The sequence below is a fragment of the Euprymna scolopes genome, chromosome 20, assembly GCF_053919585.1.
Source record: "Euprymna scolopes isolate OS-2025 chromosome 20, ASM5391958v1, whole genome shotgun sequence".
Taxonomy (NCBI): Eukaryota; Metazoa; Mollusca; class Cephalopoda; order Sepiida; family Sepiolidae; genus Euprymna; species Euprymna scolopes.
In genome coordinates, this window is record NC_136501.1 from 8,490,281 (window position 1) to 8,510,000 (window position 19,720).

General features: G+C 33.6%; 1 protein-coding gene across 36 annotated transcripts in view; it reads left to right on the forward strand.

Annotated features, from left to right (window-relative positions):
- Window positions 1–19,720, forward strand: part of LOC145241300 (neuron navigator 2-like) — a 1,908,016-nt gene that overhangs the window by 1,219,989 nt on the left and 668,307 nt on the right. Inside the window, exon 1 of one of the 36 annotated variants that reach the window (XM_080104088.1) lies at window positions 13,472–13,653. The exons of the other annotated variants lie outside the window; for them this stretch is intronic. Coding sequence (XP_079960214.1) covers window positions 13,605–13,653 — 49 coding nt within the window. The 5' untranslated portion in view covers window positions 13,472–13,604. Of the gene's footprint in view, window positions 1–13,471; window positions 13,654–19,720 lie in introns of those variants that run through there. 36 annotated transcript variants of the gene reach the window in all.

Consider the following 19,720-nt stretch of genomic DNA (forward strand, 5'->3'; position numbering starts at 1 on the left):
CTTTTGCTTGCCTTAAAACACATAAATATTTATTGACATGCCAATTTACTTTAATTAAGGATGGGAGACTTCGCAGCTTAGAGAATCTTTTATATCGACAAAACTCGGTAGGATTCCATCCAACCAAGAAATAGTTCAACTAAATAAAAACATCAAACAAAACATGGACTCATGACATAACGAAGCTGTTTGTTCTCATTGTAACAGAGCGTCGACGAACGAAATCAACCGCAGCCGTACGATAGCTGACTAGCGAAAATATTGGCCGCAACAGCAGCGACCGTCTTAGCACATATGCAAATTAAGCAAGTGTTTACGCGTTGATGTCACGGGGAAAAAGAAGAAGAGAAAAAGAAAACGGGGTGAAGGGGGACAGAGAGCACGTGGTCGAACACAAAAATGTAAACTACACACTGGGGAAGATGGACGTGTGAACTCGAGGGCGAGAAAGCGCTGGCTATGGCCGGCGAGGAGAGAGACTTTTAAAAAACACATTTTATGTCATGGTTGACGGAACGAGAACACTTTACTCTTTGCAGATCAAATACAAGATTCAGAGTCTAGACATGGTTGAAATGGCTCATTCCCTATTAACTAAGGTATTTCTCTAGTCCTGTTCACTTCTAGAATGTCCACCCTACAAGACTTTACTATCCTCATTCTTTGAGAAAGGCTGTATTACAATAAAGTATTAAAACAACAAAATTGCCGTAGACTACTAGACCAACGAGTTAAACAAGCTGCAATGAAAGAAGCAGGGCATAAATCAGACAATTTTAACGAACACATGTCATAATAGTATGTAAAAAAAAAAGACCGAGACTAGCAACATCACGTCTGTGAGACAGATGTTGAAGAGAAAAAGAAAGAAATCAAATTACAGATACGTTTCTGTTATTTTATGTTTATGACCTGAATGAATCATCATAATCATCATCAACATCAATTATCTATCTACACACACACACACAATTTTTTTTTTTACTATAATAATTAAATACCTACAGACACTAGTGTTTCATCCTTTCGGGAATCTTCAGTGCAGGGTATCACGATTAATACCGGTTGAACGATTCGAACCCGGCAACACGAACCATCTGGCTCGATTAGCAGAGACCGTATCCATTCGGTTATCATTAACCGCATGAAATAACGTTGAATTTAAAGATTTTAATTTTAAATGTTCTTTACGTCAGTCAGACAGTGATCTAATCGTTATACAATGATCTATGCATATATATATATATATATATATATATATATATATTTACACAGTGATCACCACTTATCAAGGCCCGGAAGCCACTCAGGGATAAGGGTTATTGCAAGTACATTACGTTAGTGTGGAGATTTGATGAAGTGTTTACTTAAGGGGGCGGTTCATTAGGAATTTGTTAACATTAGACTTGAAGACATCCAAGTTGTAGTCCGGAGGGAAGCAGGCAGACGGAACAGAGTTCCACAGGCGTGCAGTTCTAAGAAAGAAGCTTTGTTCATGGAATCCGCATTTTGATTTAGGCACAGATATAGAGTGGGGGAAATTTTTCACAGTGGATTCAGCTAGACGGGTGTTTTTCGTGAAAGATTGGCGAGGGGGGACCAGGGATTGGAGTTCAGACGAGCACCTGCCATGAAAATAACGATAAAGCCAGGATAGGCTCGCAACGTCTCTTCTATGGGAGAGGGGTTGCAGGGTAGAGAAAAGGGCATCCCCCACTAAACCCCGAAGTCTATTTTATACTCTGTCAAGGCATGATAGGCTGTTTTTGGCAGCTCCTGCCCAGATATGGCAACAGTATTCCATCCTTGGCCGTACTTGGCTTTTATATAGATAGAGAATTGCATCAGTAGTGAGATATCTTCTGGAGCGGTAGAAGGATCCCACCATCTTTCCAGCGACCTTGGCAACAGACTTGATGTACGTGTTCCATTTCAGATCAGGAGTAAAGGTCAAACCCACAAGCTTGTCAAAACACGGGGCCTCACCCAGACAAGAGCCATCCATCACAATTGATGCCAGCTGGGGATCAGAGCGTTGATAATGTAAGGATAGGAGTTTGGTTTTAGATGCATTAAAGGTAACTAGCCACATCTTCCCCCACTGAACCATGCGCTCGAGATCAGAGGAGAGAGAATCAGAGAGAACTTCTTCATTTACAGTCTTTGATGTGTTGCCGTAGATGGTCGTGTCATCAGCATAGATGTCAAAGAATGATTTAAGTATGTGTTTAGGGAGGTCATTGATGTAGATCAGGAAGAGAGTTGGGCCCAGGATTGACCCCTGAGGGACTCCAGCATTTATATTGCAGGCCTCCGATTTTTGTCCATCTACCACTACTCTTATGAGCCTATCGGAGAGAAATGATTTAATGATTGAGAAAACATTTCCAGTTATACCGTAGCTGGAAATCTTGTGAAGTAGACCCTTATGCCATACCTTGTCGAAGGCCTTTGATATGTCAAGAGCAATTGCCCTAGAAAGGAAGCCTTTGTCAAGAGATTCACTAATCCTGTGGGATATAACCGTCAGCACATCTGCGGTAGATCTTGCAGAGCGGAAACCATATTGTGTGTCACTAAGAAGGTTATTCCTGCTGAGGTGGTTGACTACTTCTCTATTTAATATGGATTCTAGCAACTTACTCATAACACAGAGAAGACTTTTAATTCATACAGAAACTGAAACATGTGGATGCGAGTATTATGTTTTCTTTTCCTTAATGGTTCATTTCGTGTAAGTAAAAAAAACAAAAAAAAAAAAAAAAATACTCCGGTTGAGATCGAAACCAAAACCTAAAGACAAGTGAATCAAGTAGGACAACCATTAGGTCAACTTGACACGATATATATATATGAGAATGTGTGTGAGACACTTCTAGTTTATATACTCAACAGAATTTTGATCTACAGATTTGAAATTTAGTATATAGGGTAATCAGATATGTGGAAAATTTTTTAATTGGTTTTCATCCAGTAAAAACGGGCTGCTAAGGGGTAAAATTTTTTTAAAATGGTATGTGGGGGTCGTCAGATTTTTATGTTTGCTAACTGTTCCACGTGTGTGCATGGGTGAATTGGTCACATGACAGATTCCTTATATTAAGAATAATTACAATTTGAAAACACTTTTAAAGATCGTGTCAAGTTGACCTAATGGTTGTCCTACTTGATTCACTTGTCTTTAGGTTTTGGTTTCGATCTCAACCGGAGTATTTTTTTATTTTTTTTACTTACAAGAAATGAACCATTTAGGAAAAGAAAACATAATACTCGCATCCACATGTCTCAGTTTCTGTATGAATTAAAATATAATATTTATGCATATTTTACGATCAGGCAACACCTGGCGGTCTGCTAGTATTCTATAGTTTTTATATGACGGTCATTTTTGAAAAGACAGGGTAAAAGGGAGCGTTGTGGGTTTTATTTCTATCTCTACTATTATATAAAAGTAACTGTCTTTGTGAGTTTGTTTTCTATGGACTCAAAAACGGCTGAAATTCACACATTCATGTTTCACTTCATGTTTCTGGCAGTGTTCTTAAATAGGTTTTGCATTGGAATATCTTCGATAAGTATCGATAATCGAAATAATCTGATGAAGGAAGGAACAGGCGATTTTGACCAAAGTTAACACCTTACACAGCCTAACATCACAAGTGCTTTTGAGAAGTTTTATTACCGCACAAGTAGAAAGGCTCAACATATAAAATCAACAGTAGGTTCTTTGATATGACAGGGGTGCGTTCGAAATGAATGTTTCTGTTTAAAGCACAATTTCACCATGTACTTCACTTTTTCATACTAAACTTAAATTCAAGCTATTATCACCGCACAACCAGTAAATCCAGGTATATAAAATCAACAGCTGGTTCTTTGATATAACAGGGATGCGTTCAAAATGTATGTTTTTGTTTAGAGCACAATTGAAGCATGATACTTGGCTTTTACATTTTCAATTTTAATTCAAGCCATCTAATATATAAAAATCATTTTGTAAAATCAACAGTAGTGCAATGTAAACTAAGTCACTGTGCGAGGCATGTGAGCTTCCTCCCGGTGCACTGCGGTGGGTCCCCAGCTAGAGCAGGCAATCAATCGATTTGATTGAAAAATGGGCGATTTCACTGATTTCGATGACAATTAAAATATGGGAGTGTGAAGCATTCGTTGATCATCATTCAATCCCGGCCAACATCGGGTCGCCCTGCTAGTGCAATTATATTTTATAGTTTTTATTTGACTTAGTCATTTTTGAAAAGCCAGGGAGAAGCGGGGTGTTCGATAAGCAAGATTTGGTTTTATTCGAAACCTGATTAATCTAAACCTGGCAGAATAGATTGAATGGAAATGCGGCGGACATGCTATGAAAGAACAAACATTCCGATTTTAGATGCAAAGAATGACGATTACACATTTATTGATGACGTAGAACTCATTTAATTTGACACAATTTTATGATTCATGACTTGTTAAGCAGTTATTTTTATTCCACCTTTACATCAAACTACGTTTGCAATTGGGGAAAAAAATCATCTCAGCCTTACAATGTATTGTTTAGAAATACTGACTGAATTGCTGCTTTTAATATTTAAAAAGAATTAATTATACGGTTGGGACATAGTTGTTGTTTATTTATTTATTTATTCATTGTTCTTTTGCCTTTTTTTTAAATATATTTATTATTTATTTTTCATTTTTTATTCTACTTTATCGAGTAATTCTTTTTTTCTAATTAACATTATAGTTTTTCATTTCTATAACGTTATTTCAGAATTCAATATTGAGATCAGATCTGATTTGTCTCCCTTTTTTTATTTTATTCAAGAATTTAAACAAACTTTTAAAGAAAAGATTCCAAGAAATGAACAAATTCTCTTAACAGAAAATAATTTTTCTTACCCTCTAATCTTTTATGTAAATTTTCAGGATTTCATCAAATGGGGGCCTATCTTTTAAACTTTTCGGCTTAATATTCACAGGCAACATGAATTGGAACAAATACATTGAGGATATTGCCAAGGCTGCTGTAAAGGAGGTGTGCTCTCTCTACCGTGCAAGAAAATTACTTACACCTGAGAGTATCCTAAATCTTTACAAAGCCACCATTTTCCCATACATGGAGTATTGCTGGCACATCTGGGCTGGTGCATCTACTACTAGTCTCTCGATCTTAAGCAAGGTCCAAAAAAGTTTCAAATTTAATAGGTCTCGCACTGTCGGCCAAGCTCCAACCTCTGTCCCATCGCTACAATATTGCATCTTTGTGCCTGTTTTACAAGTACTCTAATGAAATGAGCTCTGATAAACTCATAGCATTTGTGCCCTCGACCTACATACTCCTGACTAACCTGAAAAGTAGCAAAATCCCACCTCTTCACTGTTAAGGTCCCTAGATGTTGGAAAGCCTTCTACTCTGATAGTTTCTTCTCTCGGACTGCTAGACTTTAGAAGACCCTCTGTGTTTGCTGTTTCACTGGCGTTACTAACCTGCAGAAGTTTAAATATAATGTAAACAAACATCTCGTCCATATTCCGCTATAAAACACAATCCCAAATAGTAGCCCCTTACATTCCAAGTGACAATATGCCTTGTTTAGGGTGAAAAGGAGTTAAAGAAAAAAGATTAATCTATAATTTTAGTCTCATGTCCAAATTACATTTAAATTTTGACGATACTCATGTTATTTTTAAAAAATTTTAAAAAAATTTATTTTACCCGAAACAACGCATATTGCAACTGAAACGTAAGGATATATACTATAGGAGTCTTCTGAGTGGAGAGTTGGGCAGCAAAATGTTTGTTCACACTACATTTAAATTTCTGCATATTCTTGTGTGGAGGAATCTGGGTATATATCCATTAAATCTTCAGCATTATACATCTTTAAGCGATCTAATTTATTCAACCCCCAGTAAAAACGTAAAAACATTGAATCAGTGAGAAAATAAAAACACGTCGATGGATAATTTACAGATGGCTTTGTTTTTGAATAACCGAAAATGTGTTGATATGACTTAAAAAATAGACAAACCCGTTTTTTTTTTTTTTTTTACATTTGACCTCTCTCTCTCTCTCTCTCTCTCTCTCTCTCTCTCTCTCTCTCTCTCTCTCTCTCTCTCTCTCTCTCTCTGTTTATCTTGGTTTCAACGTAATCGTTGCTGACAAACCCTCGATGGGGTTTAAATTAAGCTAAAGTTGACCTTACTTTTCTAACTCCTTAAGCGGGAGAGTCTCTTTGTCATCTGCATCTTGTTATCTACTTTTGGTTTGTTTGTCTTCATCAGTGACCTCGCATCCGACCCCCCCCCCCCCGAATTCTTTTGGGACAGACGACGCTTACACATTTTTGATAATTCATCTTTAAAACACATTTTCGTTCCACCTCTCTTCCTTCGCGTTCAAACACAACTCAAAACATTTTCTTTCTTTTGTTACTTTTTCTTGTTTCTTTTTCCTTTTTTTTCTTCAAATTTTTTTCTTGCAGTTTTCTTTTATTTCTCTTTCGACTTTTCGGATTTTTTTTATTTATTTATTTATTTTTTTTCAACTTCTTTTTCATACTTTGCTTCAAATTCTTTACGTTTCTGTTATTTTATTTTTGATTCTGAAAAATGTAAGAGGAGGAGGAGGAGGAGGAGGAGGAAAAAGAAAGTAAATGTAATACTTGGTTTTCAATCTCTCTTTTATTCTCTCTCACTTTACTGCTCTCTCTCTCTCTCTCTCTCTCTCTCTCTCTCTCTCTCTCTCTCTATCTATCTATCTATCCATCTCTCTCTCGTTTTTTTTTATGGAAATCGCTCCAGACAAGACATGAAGGGAATTAAAAATTACTACTTCAAGAAAAAACAAAACAATCTTCAAACCAAGATCAAAGTGTAGTATCTGTTCTGATACTATACTTAAATTTTTTGTTAGTGGAGGAGAAATCCTTCACGACTGAGACACTTTTTTATATTTTTTGTTCCTTTCTCCACATTAAAAAACGACCTTGGTGTCTAACTCTGCCCTCGTGTGGAGGTAAAGTAAATAGGAACTATAAGTGTGAGGTGCATAGATTCCGACTTAGAAACATCTATTTTTCCCCCTTTGTCAGAAACTTCCCTTAAAGAACATGAGAACTATAAGGACAAAATAAGAGAAGCGAAGGTTACAAGGCTGCTAAAGTGTGTCCTCTTTCTCACTTTGATATTTTTCTCTTTAGTTCAAGTCTGCTACATGCCCCCCACCACCCCTCTCTCTCTCTTCTTTCCTCCACTCTCTCTCTCTCTTCTTTCCTCCACTCTTTCTTCTTTTTAATTTACAATTTCTTTTCATCCTTCTTTCATCTTCCATTTCATACTTTTCTCTTTATTTTTCCTTTCTTTATTCTCTCTTTTCTTCTTTTCACTTTTTCTGTCTTTTTTTCTTCTCATTCTTTCATTTTGTCTTTTCTTTGAAGAAAAATCTTTCGCATCTCGTCTTCTAAAAGAAATCAGTTAAATGAAAAAAAAAACAACAACAAAAAAAACCCTGACTATTCCAAATCTTCAGTTACAATTGCTGTTCGACTCTATACCATTCTTTGTTTTATTTTAGTCAATTTATTCTTATTATTTAAGATAGAATCATTTATTTATTTTTATGTTTTTCCCAAATGTCCCCCCCTCTCTCTCTCTCTCTCTCTCTCTCTCTCTCTCTCTCTCTCTCTCTCTCTCTCTCTCTCTGCTAAAGGACATTCGCAACTCCTTTTATCCTCTCTTTTTCTTGTGTTAGGGTTAGTCAAAGTACTTCACCCATACCCCTGACCTTACTATTACTGAACCATAGACATATCAATGACATAAACTCTTTGAAGTTCCTTTACTCATCGCTTAGTAAGCACACGTGACTAACCACAGCATATGTAACTACACTGACCATTAGTGTCTGTGACTCTCATCTCATCAATTTGGATGCTTGCAGGTTAATTCACACGATTTTATATATCAATGGAAATGAAGCAAACATCGGGACTGAAGTAGCATCATCATCAGTTTAACAAATCTTGAATGTATTTCCCCTGGCTTCGAAGAATATGTCTCTAAAGATTTGTTTGATGAATTTCTACCATTCAATGAAACACGTGTAAGACGAAACATAGCAATAAAACAATATGAATGTGAAATAAACGATTCTGTGGCTTTGAAATGTTTACTACACACACACACGCATATATATATGTGTGTGTGTGTGTGTGTAGTAAACATTTTTTTTCTGTAAAAGTCTGAGGAAGCTACAGACGGAAAAAAACCGCCGAGTAGCTGAAACAATAATGTAACTTAACAGAAAGATACGGTAATAAAAAATAAAACGCATATTTGCTCTACAACAGTATTGAGCACTTTCTTCAGTTTTTATTAATTACCATCTCCACTATATATATATATATATATATATATATATATATATATATATATATATATATATATATATATATATTTATATAAATTATGAAAATATATATGGCAATTAAGCTACACAGAATATTCCGCGTTTCATTCTCATGAGAATCTGTCGGGCTTACGAAACGTGAAATATTGTATAGCTTAATTGCCATATATATTTTGTAACTTACTACCTAACTCTACCTACGTATTGAGCACTGTTGAAGTAAAATACTGAAAATTTACGCATAAATTATATCTTTGTATATTAATGTATGTGATTAAATGAAGTAGTCATATATATATATATATATATATATGTATATATATATATATACGTATTTATATGTATGTATACATATATATACACATATATATACATATATATGTATGTATATGTATGTTTATATATGTATGTATACATATATATACATATATATATACATATATATATGATAGTCTGTATACAAAAAATTGACAGAGTAGTTTGGTAGAGATTGTTCGTTGCTTTTAATGTAATGAAATGTATCACCTTGTTCCATTTCAGAAAAAAATCTTACTCTCTTTCGCCGCCCTATTTCCCTTGCTCCCTTTTTAAATTTCCAACGACCTTTTTTTCGTTTCTGATATTGAACAAGGTCATACATTTCATTACATCCAAAATATATTTTCAAATATTTGTACTAGTATTTTATTTTCTTAATTTCATTCATCCAGAAGAAATCTCGCAATATACACGAAACGTTGATGAACACAAAGTTCTGTCTTGGCCTTCAGGACAAGATCAAAGTGTAGTATCTGTTCTTCAGATGCTGCACTTCAATTTCTTGTTCTCTGTCAGTGGAGGAGAAATCCTTCACGACTGAGACAATTTTTATTTTTGTTCCTTTTCTCCACGTTAAAAAACGACCCTGGTGTCTAACTCTGTCCCGTGGGGAGGCATTGTAAATAGGACACAACTTGGTTTGCCCCTTTTTTTATCTCTTTCTCGCTCTCTTTCGCTTCTCTCTCTCTCTCTCTCTCTCTCTCTCTCTTGTTACTACTTGATAGAAAGGAATAATAATTGAAAGCATTATTTGATACCCTCAAAACAAAATAATATTTTTTTTAATTTGGTGTGCATTTAGTGCATTTGCTACTTAAGCTTTGATTCAGGTTTCTTTTTTTCTTTTTTTTTTTTTCGGTTGCGATAGTTGAAACACCAAATGAATTCATTTAATGTTCTTATTTATGCCTGAAGAACCCCCTCGAGGAAAAACTTAAGTAGCTAAACGAACGCATAACACATTTGAAAAAGAATTATATTCTTAGTCAAAGCGAATTTATAATTGGAACTGACTTTGAAGATTTGGGTTACTTTAACAGCAATCAACCCGTCGTCAATCGGTTTTGCCTGCTTAGTTCTGTTGCCATTATTATAATTGCATCGTTACAACCACAATTCTCTTCATCTTTTTTTTTTTTTTTTTTTTTTTTTCACTTACGTTCACCCCCAAATAAGGCATATCGCCACTTGACCGCAAGGGCTACTATTTGGAACCATGCCTATGAAAGATTAACAAGATGCTGGTTAACGTTACATTTAAACTTCTGCATATCAGTACAGTCAGGGAAACAGGTAGCATGAAGGGAATTCCAAAGTCTAGCTGTTAGAGGGAAGAAACTATTAGAAAGCTATCTGGCATTTAGGAACCTTAACAGTGAAGGGGTGTGTGGTTTTGTTGCTAAAGGGGATATGTTCGTTGAGGAGGCACAAGTGCAATGAGTTCATCAGAGCACATTCCATTAAAATACTTGTAAAACAGGCACAGAGGTGCAATATTGCAGCGATGGGGCAGGGTTTGGAGCTTAGTTGACAATGTGGGACCTATTAGATTAAAGACTATTTTTTGGGACTCTATCCAAGAGAGAGAGAAAGACTAATGATAGATGCACCAGCTCAGGATGTCTTTAACCCTAAATACTTGCTTCCCAACAAGAATAGCGTGAAACACATGGTCGGATTTTATTTTTTTTTTTTTTACTAGGGAGTCACTGCTTATCAAAGTCTGAAGGCCACTCGAGGATAAAGTTTAATGCGTGTCAAGTGGCCGGTAAAATAAAACACGGTGATGATTGGTAATAATGGAAATTGAGTAAAATTTGATTATTTAAGAGGATGACTCAACAAGAACTTGTTTACATTGGACTTGAAAACAACCATGTTATTGTCAACTGGGAAGCACCACTGTGGTATTGTTCCACAGGTGGGTAGTTCTATTAAAGGAAAATAATTCAGTTCCTCAAAATTAGACTTCAGGATTGGGAGATTAAAAAATTCAAATTGCTTCAGTCTAGAAGTATTAGTAAGAAAAGATGAAGTGTACTATCAGAAAAGATATTAACCAGAAGGTTTTCAGGTGTCTGCACTTATAGTAACTTTCTTTATGGGTTTTCATACTGAGCCATCATTCATAAAGGTAGATTGTTCTTATTCTGTGCACCATGCATTATATATCATTACATATATCTTTTTTAAGATTATCATAACATATATTTTTTAAAGATGTGTCATAACATCTTTTTTAAGATGTATTATAACATATATCTTTTTAAGATGTATCATAACATATATCTTTTTTAAGATGTATCATAACATATATCTTTTTTAAGATGTATCATAACATATATCTTTTTTAAGATGTATCATAACATATATCTTTTTTAACATGTATCATAACATATATCTTTTTTAAAGATATATCATAACAAGTAATATAACAACAAAAAAAAAGACGAATGTAAAAAAAAAAAAAAAAAAACGTAAATAATAAAAACTTCTCATCTTCAAAATCCTGTCAATATTGTTTTGCTTTTCCTGAAAACAAATCTCACAAAATGTCTTTAAGGCGTGGATATTTTCAAAGACGTCTATCCTTAAAGACAAACCTTTTCAAGTAAGCCTGTCACGTAACATCTGCTACCGTAATTGTACTTGGTACGATTCTCAGTGGTTTGAGCACGAAGAATATTAACTACTTACCTAACTTAGGTGGTTAAATATTTGCCCCCAAAAGAATGTGAAGCAAATCCGTACTTGATCACGTGACATATCTAGATTTTGTTTTTTACTCTCTCTCTCTCTCTCTCTCTCTCTCTCTCTCTCTCTCTCTCTCTCTCCCTCCCTCGCGTGCATGCGCGAAAATGTTTATATTCTCTTCTTTGCCTTTTCAGTTATTTTAATTTATTTCCTTTCTCATCTTTCTTCTTCACTCTCTTTTTCCTTAAATTCATTCTTTGTTATTCTCTTCTTTTCCTTCATCTATTTCGTTCCAATTTTTTTCTTATTCTCCTTTATTATTTCATTTCTTCCTATTTTTCTCTTTTTTCTTCTTCATTTTCTTTCTTTTTTTTGTCTCTCCTTCTTTCTCTCTCTCTTTAATTTTTCACTCCTTCAATCCTTTCTCTGCTCCTCTGTATTCTTATATCACCTTCCCAATGTTCTTATTCATTCTTCCCTTCATTCTATCTCTCTTTTTTTTTCAATTCTTTGACTTTCCTTTACAGAAACAAAAAAATAAATGGAAAAAGTCGTTTATTTTCTATGAAAACAAGAACAGAATTTTACATTTCTAAGTCAAACTGAAAGTTGATTATATAAAAAAAAAAAGAAAAATGTTTAATTTATTCCAACTTTTCATTTATTTGTTTATTAATTATTTTTTTGTTATAAACTGAAACCATTTTGAATGTCAAGTAATCCTACCCCCTGTACCCTAACCCTAACCCACCCACGAAGCACCCCCACTCTCTTCCTATCAATCTACATTCATTGCCCTAGTTTTTCATTTTTTTATTTATTTATTTTCTTTTGAAGTGGATATGTAAGTAGAAGGACATGTGTATATGCAATATGTGTGTGTGTGTGTGTGTGTGTGTGTGTGGGAACGCGCATATACCACTATGCACAAACATGTGTGTTTAAACAAATACACATATATGTGTGTGTATACAAAGATGTAATGTATGCATGCATATATATATGCGCGTGCGTGTGTGTGTGTGTGTGTGTGTTTTTATATATACTAGACAAGTTGGCCGTTTCCTTTAGTGCAGAAGAAGTTTTCACTTCCTTTATGACTGAGTTTTTAGTATTGTCTTCCTGCAGGCGTTATTCTGTTTTTCTAAGACTTGTCAGAGACACACTTACCTTGGCCAAAATCAGGATTATTATTATTCTATATATGTATAAAAGAAAAGAAAATATACCACCTTTCTAAAAAAAATACACAGCAAAAAAAAAAAAAAAAAAAAAAGTAGAAATCTTATCAAAGATCACACATTAGATCTTGGAGAAAACAAAATAATTCTAGTTCTGATTTTACTAAAAAAAGTTAACTGTCTTTATCCGGTGTCTGTTAGTTTGGAGCTTTGGGAGAAAATAGCAGAAGTACATACATACATACATACATACATACATACATACATACATACATACATACATACATACATGCATGCATGCATGCATGCTGTCTTTTGCTCAAGAAATTGCAGTAATTTATTATAGGACATTGTTTTTACTAAATGTTACAATTCAAAAGCAAAATTTAAAGAACCAATTCATATTAGAGGCAGGCATATTTATTTATTTATTTTTATTATTTATCATAACATGGTTTTTATGTATTGATTAATATATTCCAATATCTGTATTAGACAAGTTATAATTTTGAAATATTAACTCAATGAATATATGTTATATATATAAATATGTATGTATGTATTTGTGTATATCTATGACTATTTATTTTGATATCTCTATAGATAAGTGTTGCATATCACATTTAACAGTTTTTAAGGCCCTATCTTGTTATCTGTTTTAATATTTGCATAAGATTAGCATTGTACGCAGCAAAAACTAAATACAGTTTTTTTGTAGAAATGGTTTTAGTATCTGCATAAAATCCACATCACATGCATCAACAACTAAAGCTAAAACACTTTTCGAAGTCATAGTTTTGTATCTATTTTAATATTACCATTGTATTAAAACATCTAAGAAAACATCATTTTCATGGATTTCATTTATTATCATAATAGAAATTGTCGATAACCATAATTCTGAATTTTTTTTTTAAGTAAAAGAAAAGATTCTAAATAAAATTGACTCAATTTGAGGACAAGTTTACCTTAACTTTGGATTAACCAAATTGGATTCAATGAGATTTTTACTCCGAAATTTCGTTGTAAAATACCAAGAAAATCAAGGTAAGCTTTGTCGGCATTTTGGTAATTTTGGTGGGCATTTTTCTTCTTTTTTTTTTTTTTGTTTCATTTTATAGAACTCTTTCAGAACATGGGGAGACAACTCAAAAAGACCCTATCCTAAAATGTAAAAGTTTTGCATAACTTTTAAGTAAAACAAAACAAATATACTAAAGTAATACAATAACACAAGATAAAACATTAATTATCTGACCATTTATTGAATTAAAATAAAATTAATGAAATTATGAAATATATTTTTTGTAAAAAAATAAATAAATAAAGTCCCTCACTTTCTAACAATGTTCAAAATTATACATTCTAAAAGTCATATATTTTCATACAATGACAACTTGTATTCATTTCAGAATTTCCTTAATTTTATTTTAATTCAATAATCAATGGGGGTTTTTTTCAGACAGATACCAAATCTCGATAAATAAAAGTTAATTGATATTTCCAGGAATCTATGAAATTCCGTTTGTAGAAATTGCATGAAAAACAAGTCAGATTCTTGCATTTCCTTCAATACCTCAAATCAAATAATGAATTGTCTACACTAAATGTTATATTTTTGACATTGAATAACCAAAAAGGAGTTGGTATGCCACGCAACAATCAAAATAAACTCATTCATGAATTTTTACTGTTTTATCATTCCTTTAGCGTTAAATCACCAAAAAGTGGTTGATATGCCAACATGCCATATAACAGGCAAGATAAACCTATTGATATGGATTTGAAAATGAGTTGCTAGGCTGTAAAGTAGACAAACCAACCAAACGAGTACATTTTTCAATAATGTTGCAATCCTGAAAAGTGAGAAAAAGTTGAAAACCTAATCTAATTAATTTTGTGTGTTTCAAAATAATTCTTTCTCTTCTCATGCCAATATGAAACATTGTGAGCATAAAATGAGGGTTATTTCTTGGATTTATTGTAACATTGGCTTTACGAGCCGATAAAATGATTCGTCGGAGGGATAAAAGTAAACTTCAGAAGCCGGTCGGTTTTTATGTTGGTTTTGTTGGAACATAATCAGGTTTTGATACGGACGATGGTAGAGAAGCGTTAGCTTCTCCTAACAAAATATCTCTCTTCCTTCGCGCTTCCACAACTATTTTCCAGCGTCCGTACTGATATTCATTCACACCCGTCTCAAGATCATGGATCAATATCGTGTTAGAATTCACTTCCGTTCATTTCGGTCTCAGAAGGTCATTTATCGATTCCGGCATTCGTTTAATACGCCGAGAATGAACGACTACAATTTTAGAGATAAAGTATTCGATTTCAGATGTTTGAGTGACTTAAGAATTTTTATTTTTATCTTCATCATTTTATTGTTGCGGTTGTTATCATTCACGAGCAATTCTCACACAGGCCAGCATCAAAGACTCTCACTGACAACAACCGGTGGTGTTCTCTCGAGTCTAGGTTACAAAAGGTTTACCCAGATTTCCAGTATTCTCCATCGCTTTTAATATTCTTTGCAAATCAGTTTGCATTATCACAACAGCCACTTGCCATTAACTTCTTGCTAGCAATGACCTTTGCTCATCACTGGAATTTGGGTGGCAATAAGCCTCACATAGGTTCCAGTCCTCTTTACATTCATCCAGTGGACGTCTGGTTAGTGCTTTCTTTCATTGATCTTTCCATCCTCCTCGACCTTTCTTGTTGTTGTTGTTGTTCTTCTTCTTCTTCTTCATTATTATTATTATTATTATTATTATTATTATTATTATTATTATTATTATTATTATTAAAAACAAAACATGTTGCCATTCAGACATAATAAATTACTGTGATATAGGGTCAGATCTATTGGGGTCATCTAGTAAGATGTTTGTTCACATTACATTTAAATTTCTGGATGTTGTGTTTGTTTCTGGACAGTATAGGGATGGGTATGAAATCAATAGATTGAAAGGATGGATGAAACTACTTTGGTTAACAGATATAGAACAGTTAAAGTAACAAGGTCAGTTGGCAAAGAAAAGGCAAGAAAACATGGGATGAAGTGATAAAGAAGTATTTAAGAGACAAAGATAAATAAAGATCTGGCCAGAGAGAGGTTCGTTTGGAAATTAATTTCTAAAAGCTGTCCAAAACATGTCAGCACATAAAGCCGACTTTAAACGAATATGTTTTGGAGTTTATAACTAAACAACAGACAAAAAAATAGTTAATTATTCTACAGATGATATAAAAATACAATACAAAGCTATACTGAAAGATGCTGTCAGTATTCTTTATTTCTACTTATATATAAAAGGCATTTTGTATGTGTGTGTGTGTGTGTGTGTGTGTGTGTGTGTGTGTGTTAGAGACAGAGAGAAAAAGAGAGAAGGAGTTTGTTTCCTATGAACTCCAAAACGGCTGGATCGATTTTTTTGAAATTTTACGCAAATGTACTTATACGTGTTGGGGTGTTCTTAGATAGGTTTTGTATTGGAATGTATTGAAAATCGATAATCAAAAAATATCGATCAAAGAAAGAACAGTCCGATTTTGACCAAAGTTAACATCCTTATACAGCCTAACATTTGAAATGTTTTATTACCGCACAAGCAAAAGGACACGGCGTATAAAGTCAACAGTAGATTCTTTGATAAGACGAGCGTGTTCGAAATTAATGTTTCTGTTTAGAGCACAATTGAACCATGATACCTGGCTTTTGCAGTTTAAACTTTAATTCAAGTTATTATATAAAATAATTTTATAAAATCGACAGTAGGTTCTCTACAGTACAATGTAGACTATAATGTATTGTGGACTAAGTCATTGTAGGGAGGCATATGAAACTTTCTCTCAGTACATTGCAATCGGACACCGATTAGAGTAGGAAATCAATCGATTTGTTCGGAAAAATGGGCAATTTTACTGATTTCGATGATAATAAAAGTATTGAAAGTGTGGAATGTTTGTTGATCCTCATTCAGTTCCAGACCACGTCGGGTCTCCCTGCTTAGTCGACTTATATTCTAAGATTGGTTTATCAGATTCAGAATTAAAAAAAAAAAGAATAACAAAAAATCTTCAAAATAGAAATATTTTATTATCAATTTAATTTTGAGTTTTGAATATTTTTATTTGGTTCATTAATGTTTTATTTTACAATCGAAAAAAAAAAAAAACACAAATATATAAATATATCAAGTGAATAAATTATTTATGAAACAAACTAATATTTCTTTTGAGTATTATTATTCACGTTGATATGTTTATCTAAATTTCAAAATTCCAATGAAAGATTCCTCTTCGTTTAATTAAAGACTTCTCCCTTTTAATTTTATTTTAGCCTTACTTGATGCCGACTCCCTAACAAAATTCGTTAATATTTGATCCCTTTTTTGCATTCTCTTTCTAGCTTATCTTTTAACACATAGATTTATCTGAGCCTCTTTTATCAGCCACAACCCATTCAAAAAATCCAAATCATATCACCTTTGTTGATATGGTAATCGGTAACATTTAAATTGCTCTTTCTTCTTCAAATCTCTATTCTTTATGCTTGGCTGCCTATTGTTGCACATGTTGAGCCTGCATATCTTGATCCTGCCTTGCATTGTATGTATTCAATAGCTAAAGCACAGATCAAGTTGTTGCTGTTGACATGCTAATCAGCCATGAATTATGTATTGTGAGGTCCAATCTTCCACCGTAAAAGCCCTATTGATAATGCCCTCTTTTAAAGCTAGCTTTTAGGGTTTTGAGGTGGAAAGACCCCCCTCCCTTTTTTAATACTTCTCTTTTTTTTTCCATTTTTCTTTTATTTGTTCTAGTCTTTTTTTATAATTAATTCAGGATTTATGGTAATTGAAAACTCTAGCCCTAAAACCTTGTTTTTGAAATGAAATAGGAATTCTTGCCGAAGGCCCTTAACAGGTAGTTTACTGCTCTCGCTCCTTTCCCATAACCCCTCACCCCACTTCTCCAAAAATTCTCTTGATGTTGTATCAAGTAGAAACATGGTGAATGCAAGCTTGGAAGCAGTTATCAATTATGTTTAGTTTATGACTCTCTTGAGCCTTGAAGATCAGAGACTTTCTTCATGGATGATTTGAGCCGGTCATATCTCATCCTCAGCATTACAAAAAGAGGTTTACCATATTTATTTCAACAAGCCCTTCCTCTTGGTGGCTCCCATTTAGAATCAACAGCTCCATTTGCTGCTGCTGGTGCTGCTGCGGACTCTTCCCTGCCCCAAACGACACTTTCTCTTTTATTGGAAAGTTTCAAAAGACCGGCCATTTTCAAATCCGTTTCACAAAAGAAACAGCGCATAAATACACAAATAAAACATGCAAAAAAAAAAAAAAAAGCGCACGCTCTGATTGTTCGACATAAAAACCACTGAACATGTTTTTTTATTTTTATTTTATGAACGTGCATATGCGTGTTTATATATATTGAGTGAATGTGTCTCGTGTTTAGCTTCCATTAAGCCTATTGCCTTTGTAGGTTAGCTAAGTGTAAAAATATCCCGTTTGCTGCCTGCAGATAACGTGCTCAAGGTGTGATTACAAGATATTTTACATCAAACAACTCCCCTCTCCCGATTCTATTATTTATTAGATTGGCAACTAAGTTCTTGCCGTTTTTAAAATCTGCATTTTTTTTTTCATTAAAATAAAAACTAACAACTATTTAATAAAGGATGTATTCTCTATTCGTGTTCATAACTTTTTCCAACGTTCAAAAAAATTTTCAATGATTTTTTCGGTAGAAATCATTTGATTTTGACCCGAAAAATTAAATATAACAAATAAATTTTCAAAACACAATATATTTAAAAAAAAAAAAAAAAAAAAAAAAAAAAAAAAAAAAAACGGCAAGAACTTAATTGCCAACCCAATATATTCTTATTTATTTCTCGTGTCAACATAACTTAGATATTTTATTTTTACATAGTCACCACTTATCAAGGCTCAAAGACCACTCGAGTATAAGGGTTAATGAGTGTCACATGACCAAAGAGACAACGCCATAATGATCAGTAGTGGTGGAAATTGAATAGAATTTGATTATTTAAGAATTTGTTTACATTGGACTTAAAAATATCTATGTTGTAGTAAGCTGGAAAGCAGCTCCACGATATAGAGCTTTACAGGTGGGCAGTTCTAGGAAAGAAACTTTGTTCATGGGATTTTTGTTCAGGTTTTTGTACAGATAGAGATTAGAGGAGGTCGTTGAAAGTGGTTGTAGCTCAACGAATGTTGGTCGTGAATGTTTTACAGGGAAGAAGGGTATAGGTTGAAGCTCAGTCGAGCACTTACCATGAAAATAATGATAGAGAAGAGATAGATTCACAACGTCTTTTCTGTGAGGAAGAGGTAAGAGGAGAAAAGGACATCTTTCACTAGATTTCGAAGTTGATTTTGTATATTAGTTGAGTGTAAAAATATTGTTCGATGCTTGATGATAAAGTGTTCGAGGTTTGATTGCAAGTTATTTATTTTACACAAAACAACCCCCACCTTCCAAGCTGGCGTTTTTTATTATTTAAATTGTTATTTATATTATTATTTATCTCTATAGTAATAAAATTGTGTGAGCACTTATTGTGTGGGTGTGTATTTTTCGTGTCAACCTAACTTTGCTAATTATACAGAGAATTATTATTTTCATTTGCTATTTAACTATTCACTATTGTACGTAGATAAACAAATTTACTATAAGTTCATATCAAGAAGGTCAGAGTTTACATCGGCCGAAATGTTGTGAGAGCAGCACCCAGGATGACAGTAGTAATCTAAATAATGCCAGTAATCAAGCCTCATCCCCAAAATTCCAAAGCATAATCCAAAAATTTCATTTGACCTCCAATCATTTGTCGGCTAAAGCCGAGAATACGTCAACAGCATTCTCTGTCTATGGATCAATAACAAAACCACCAAAATTGGAAGGCCTGTTCAAAAATCTGCTTTCTTGTGTTGCTGTCATCACATTTAGTATTTAACAGAAATCTCAATATACTATACGACTTCTAAAGACTAGGGTGATGTTTTCTTTTCTTTGCCATCTGATGAATTCCCTAAAACTGCTTGCATGAAAAGAAAAATGG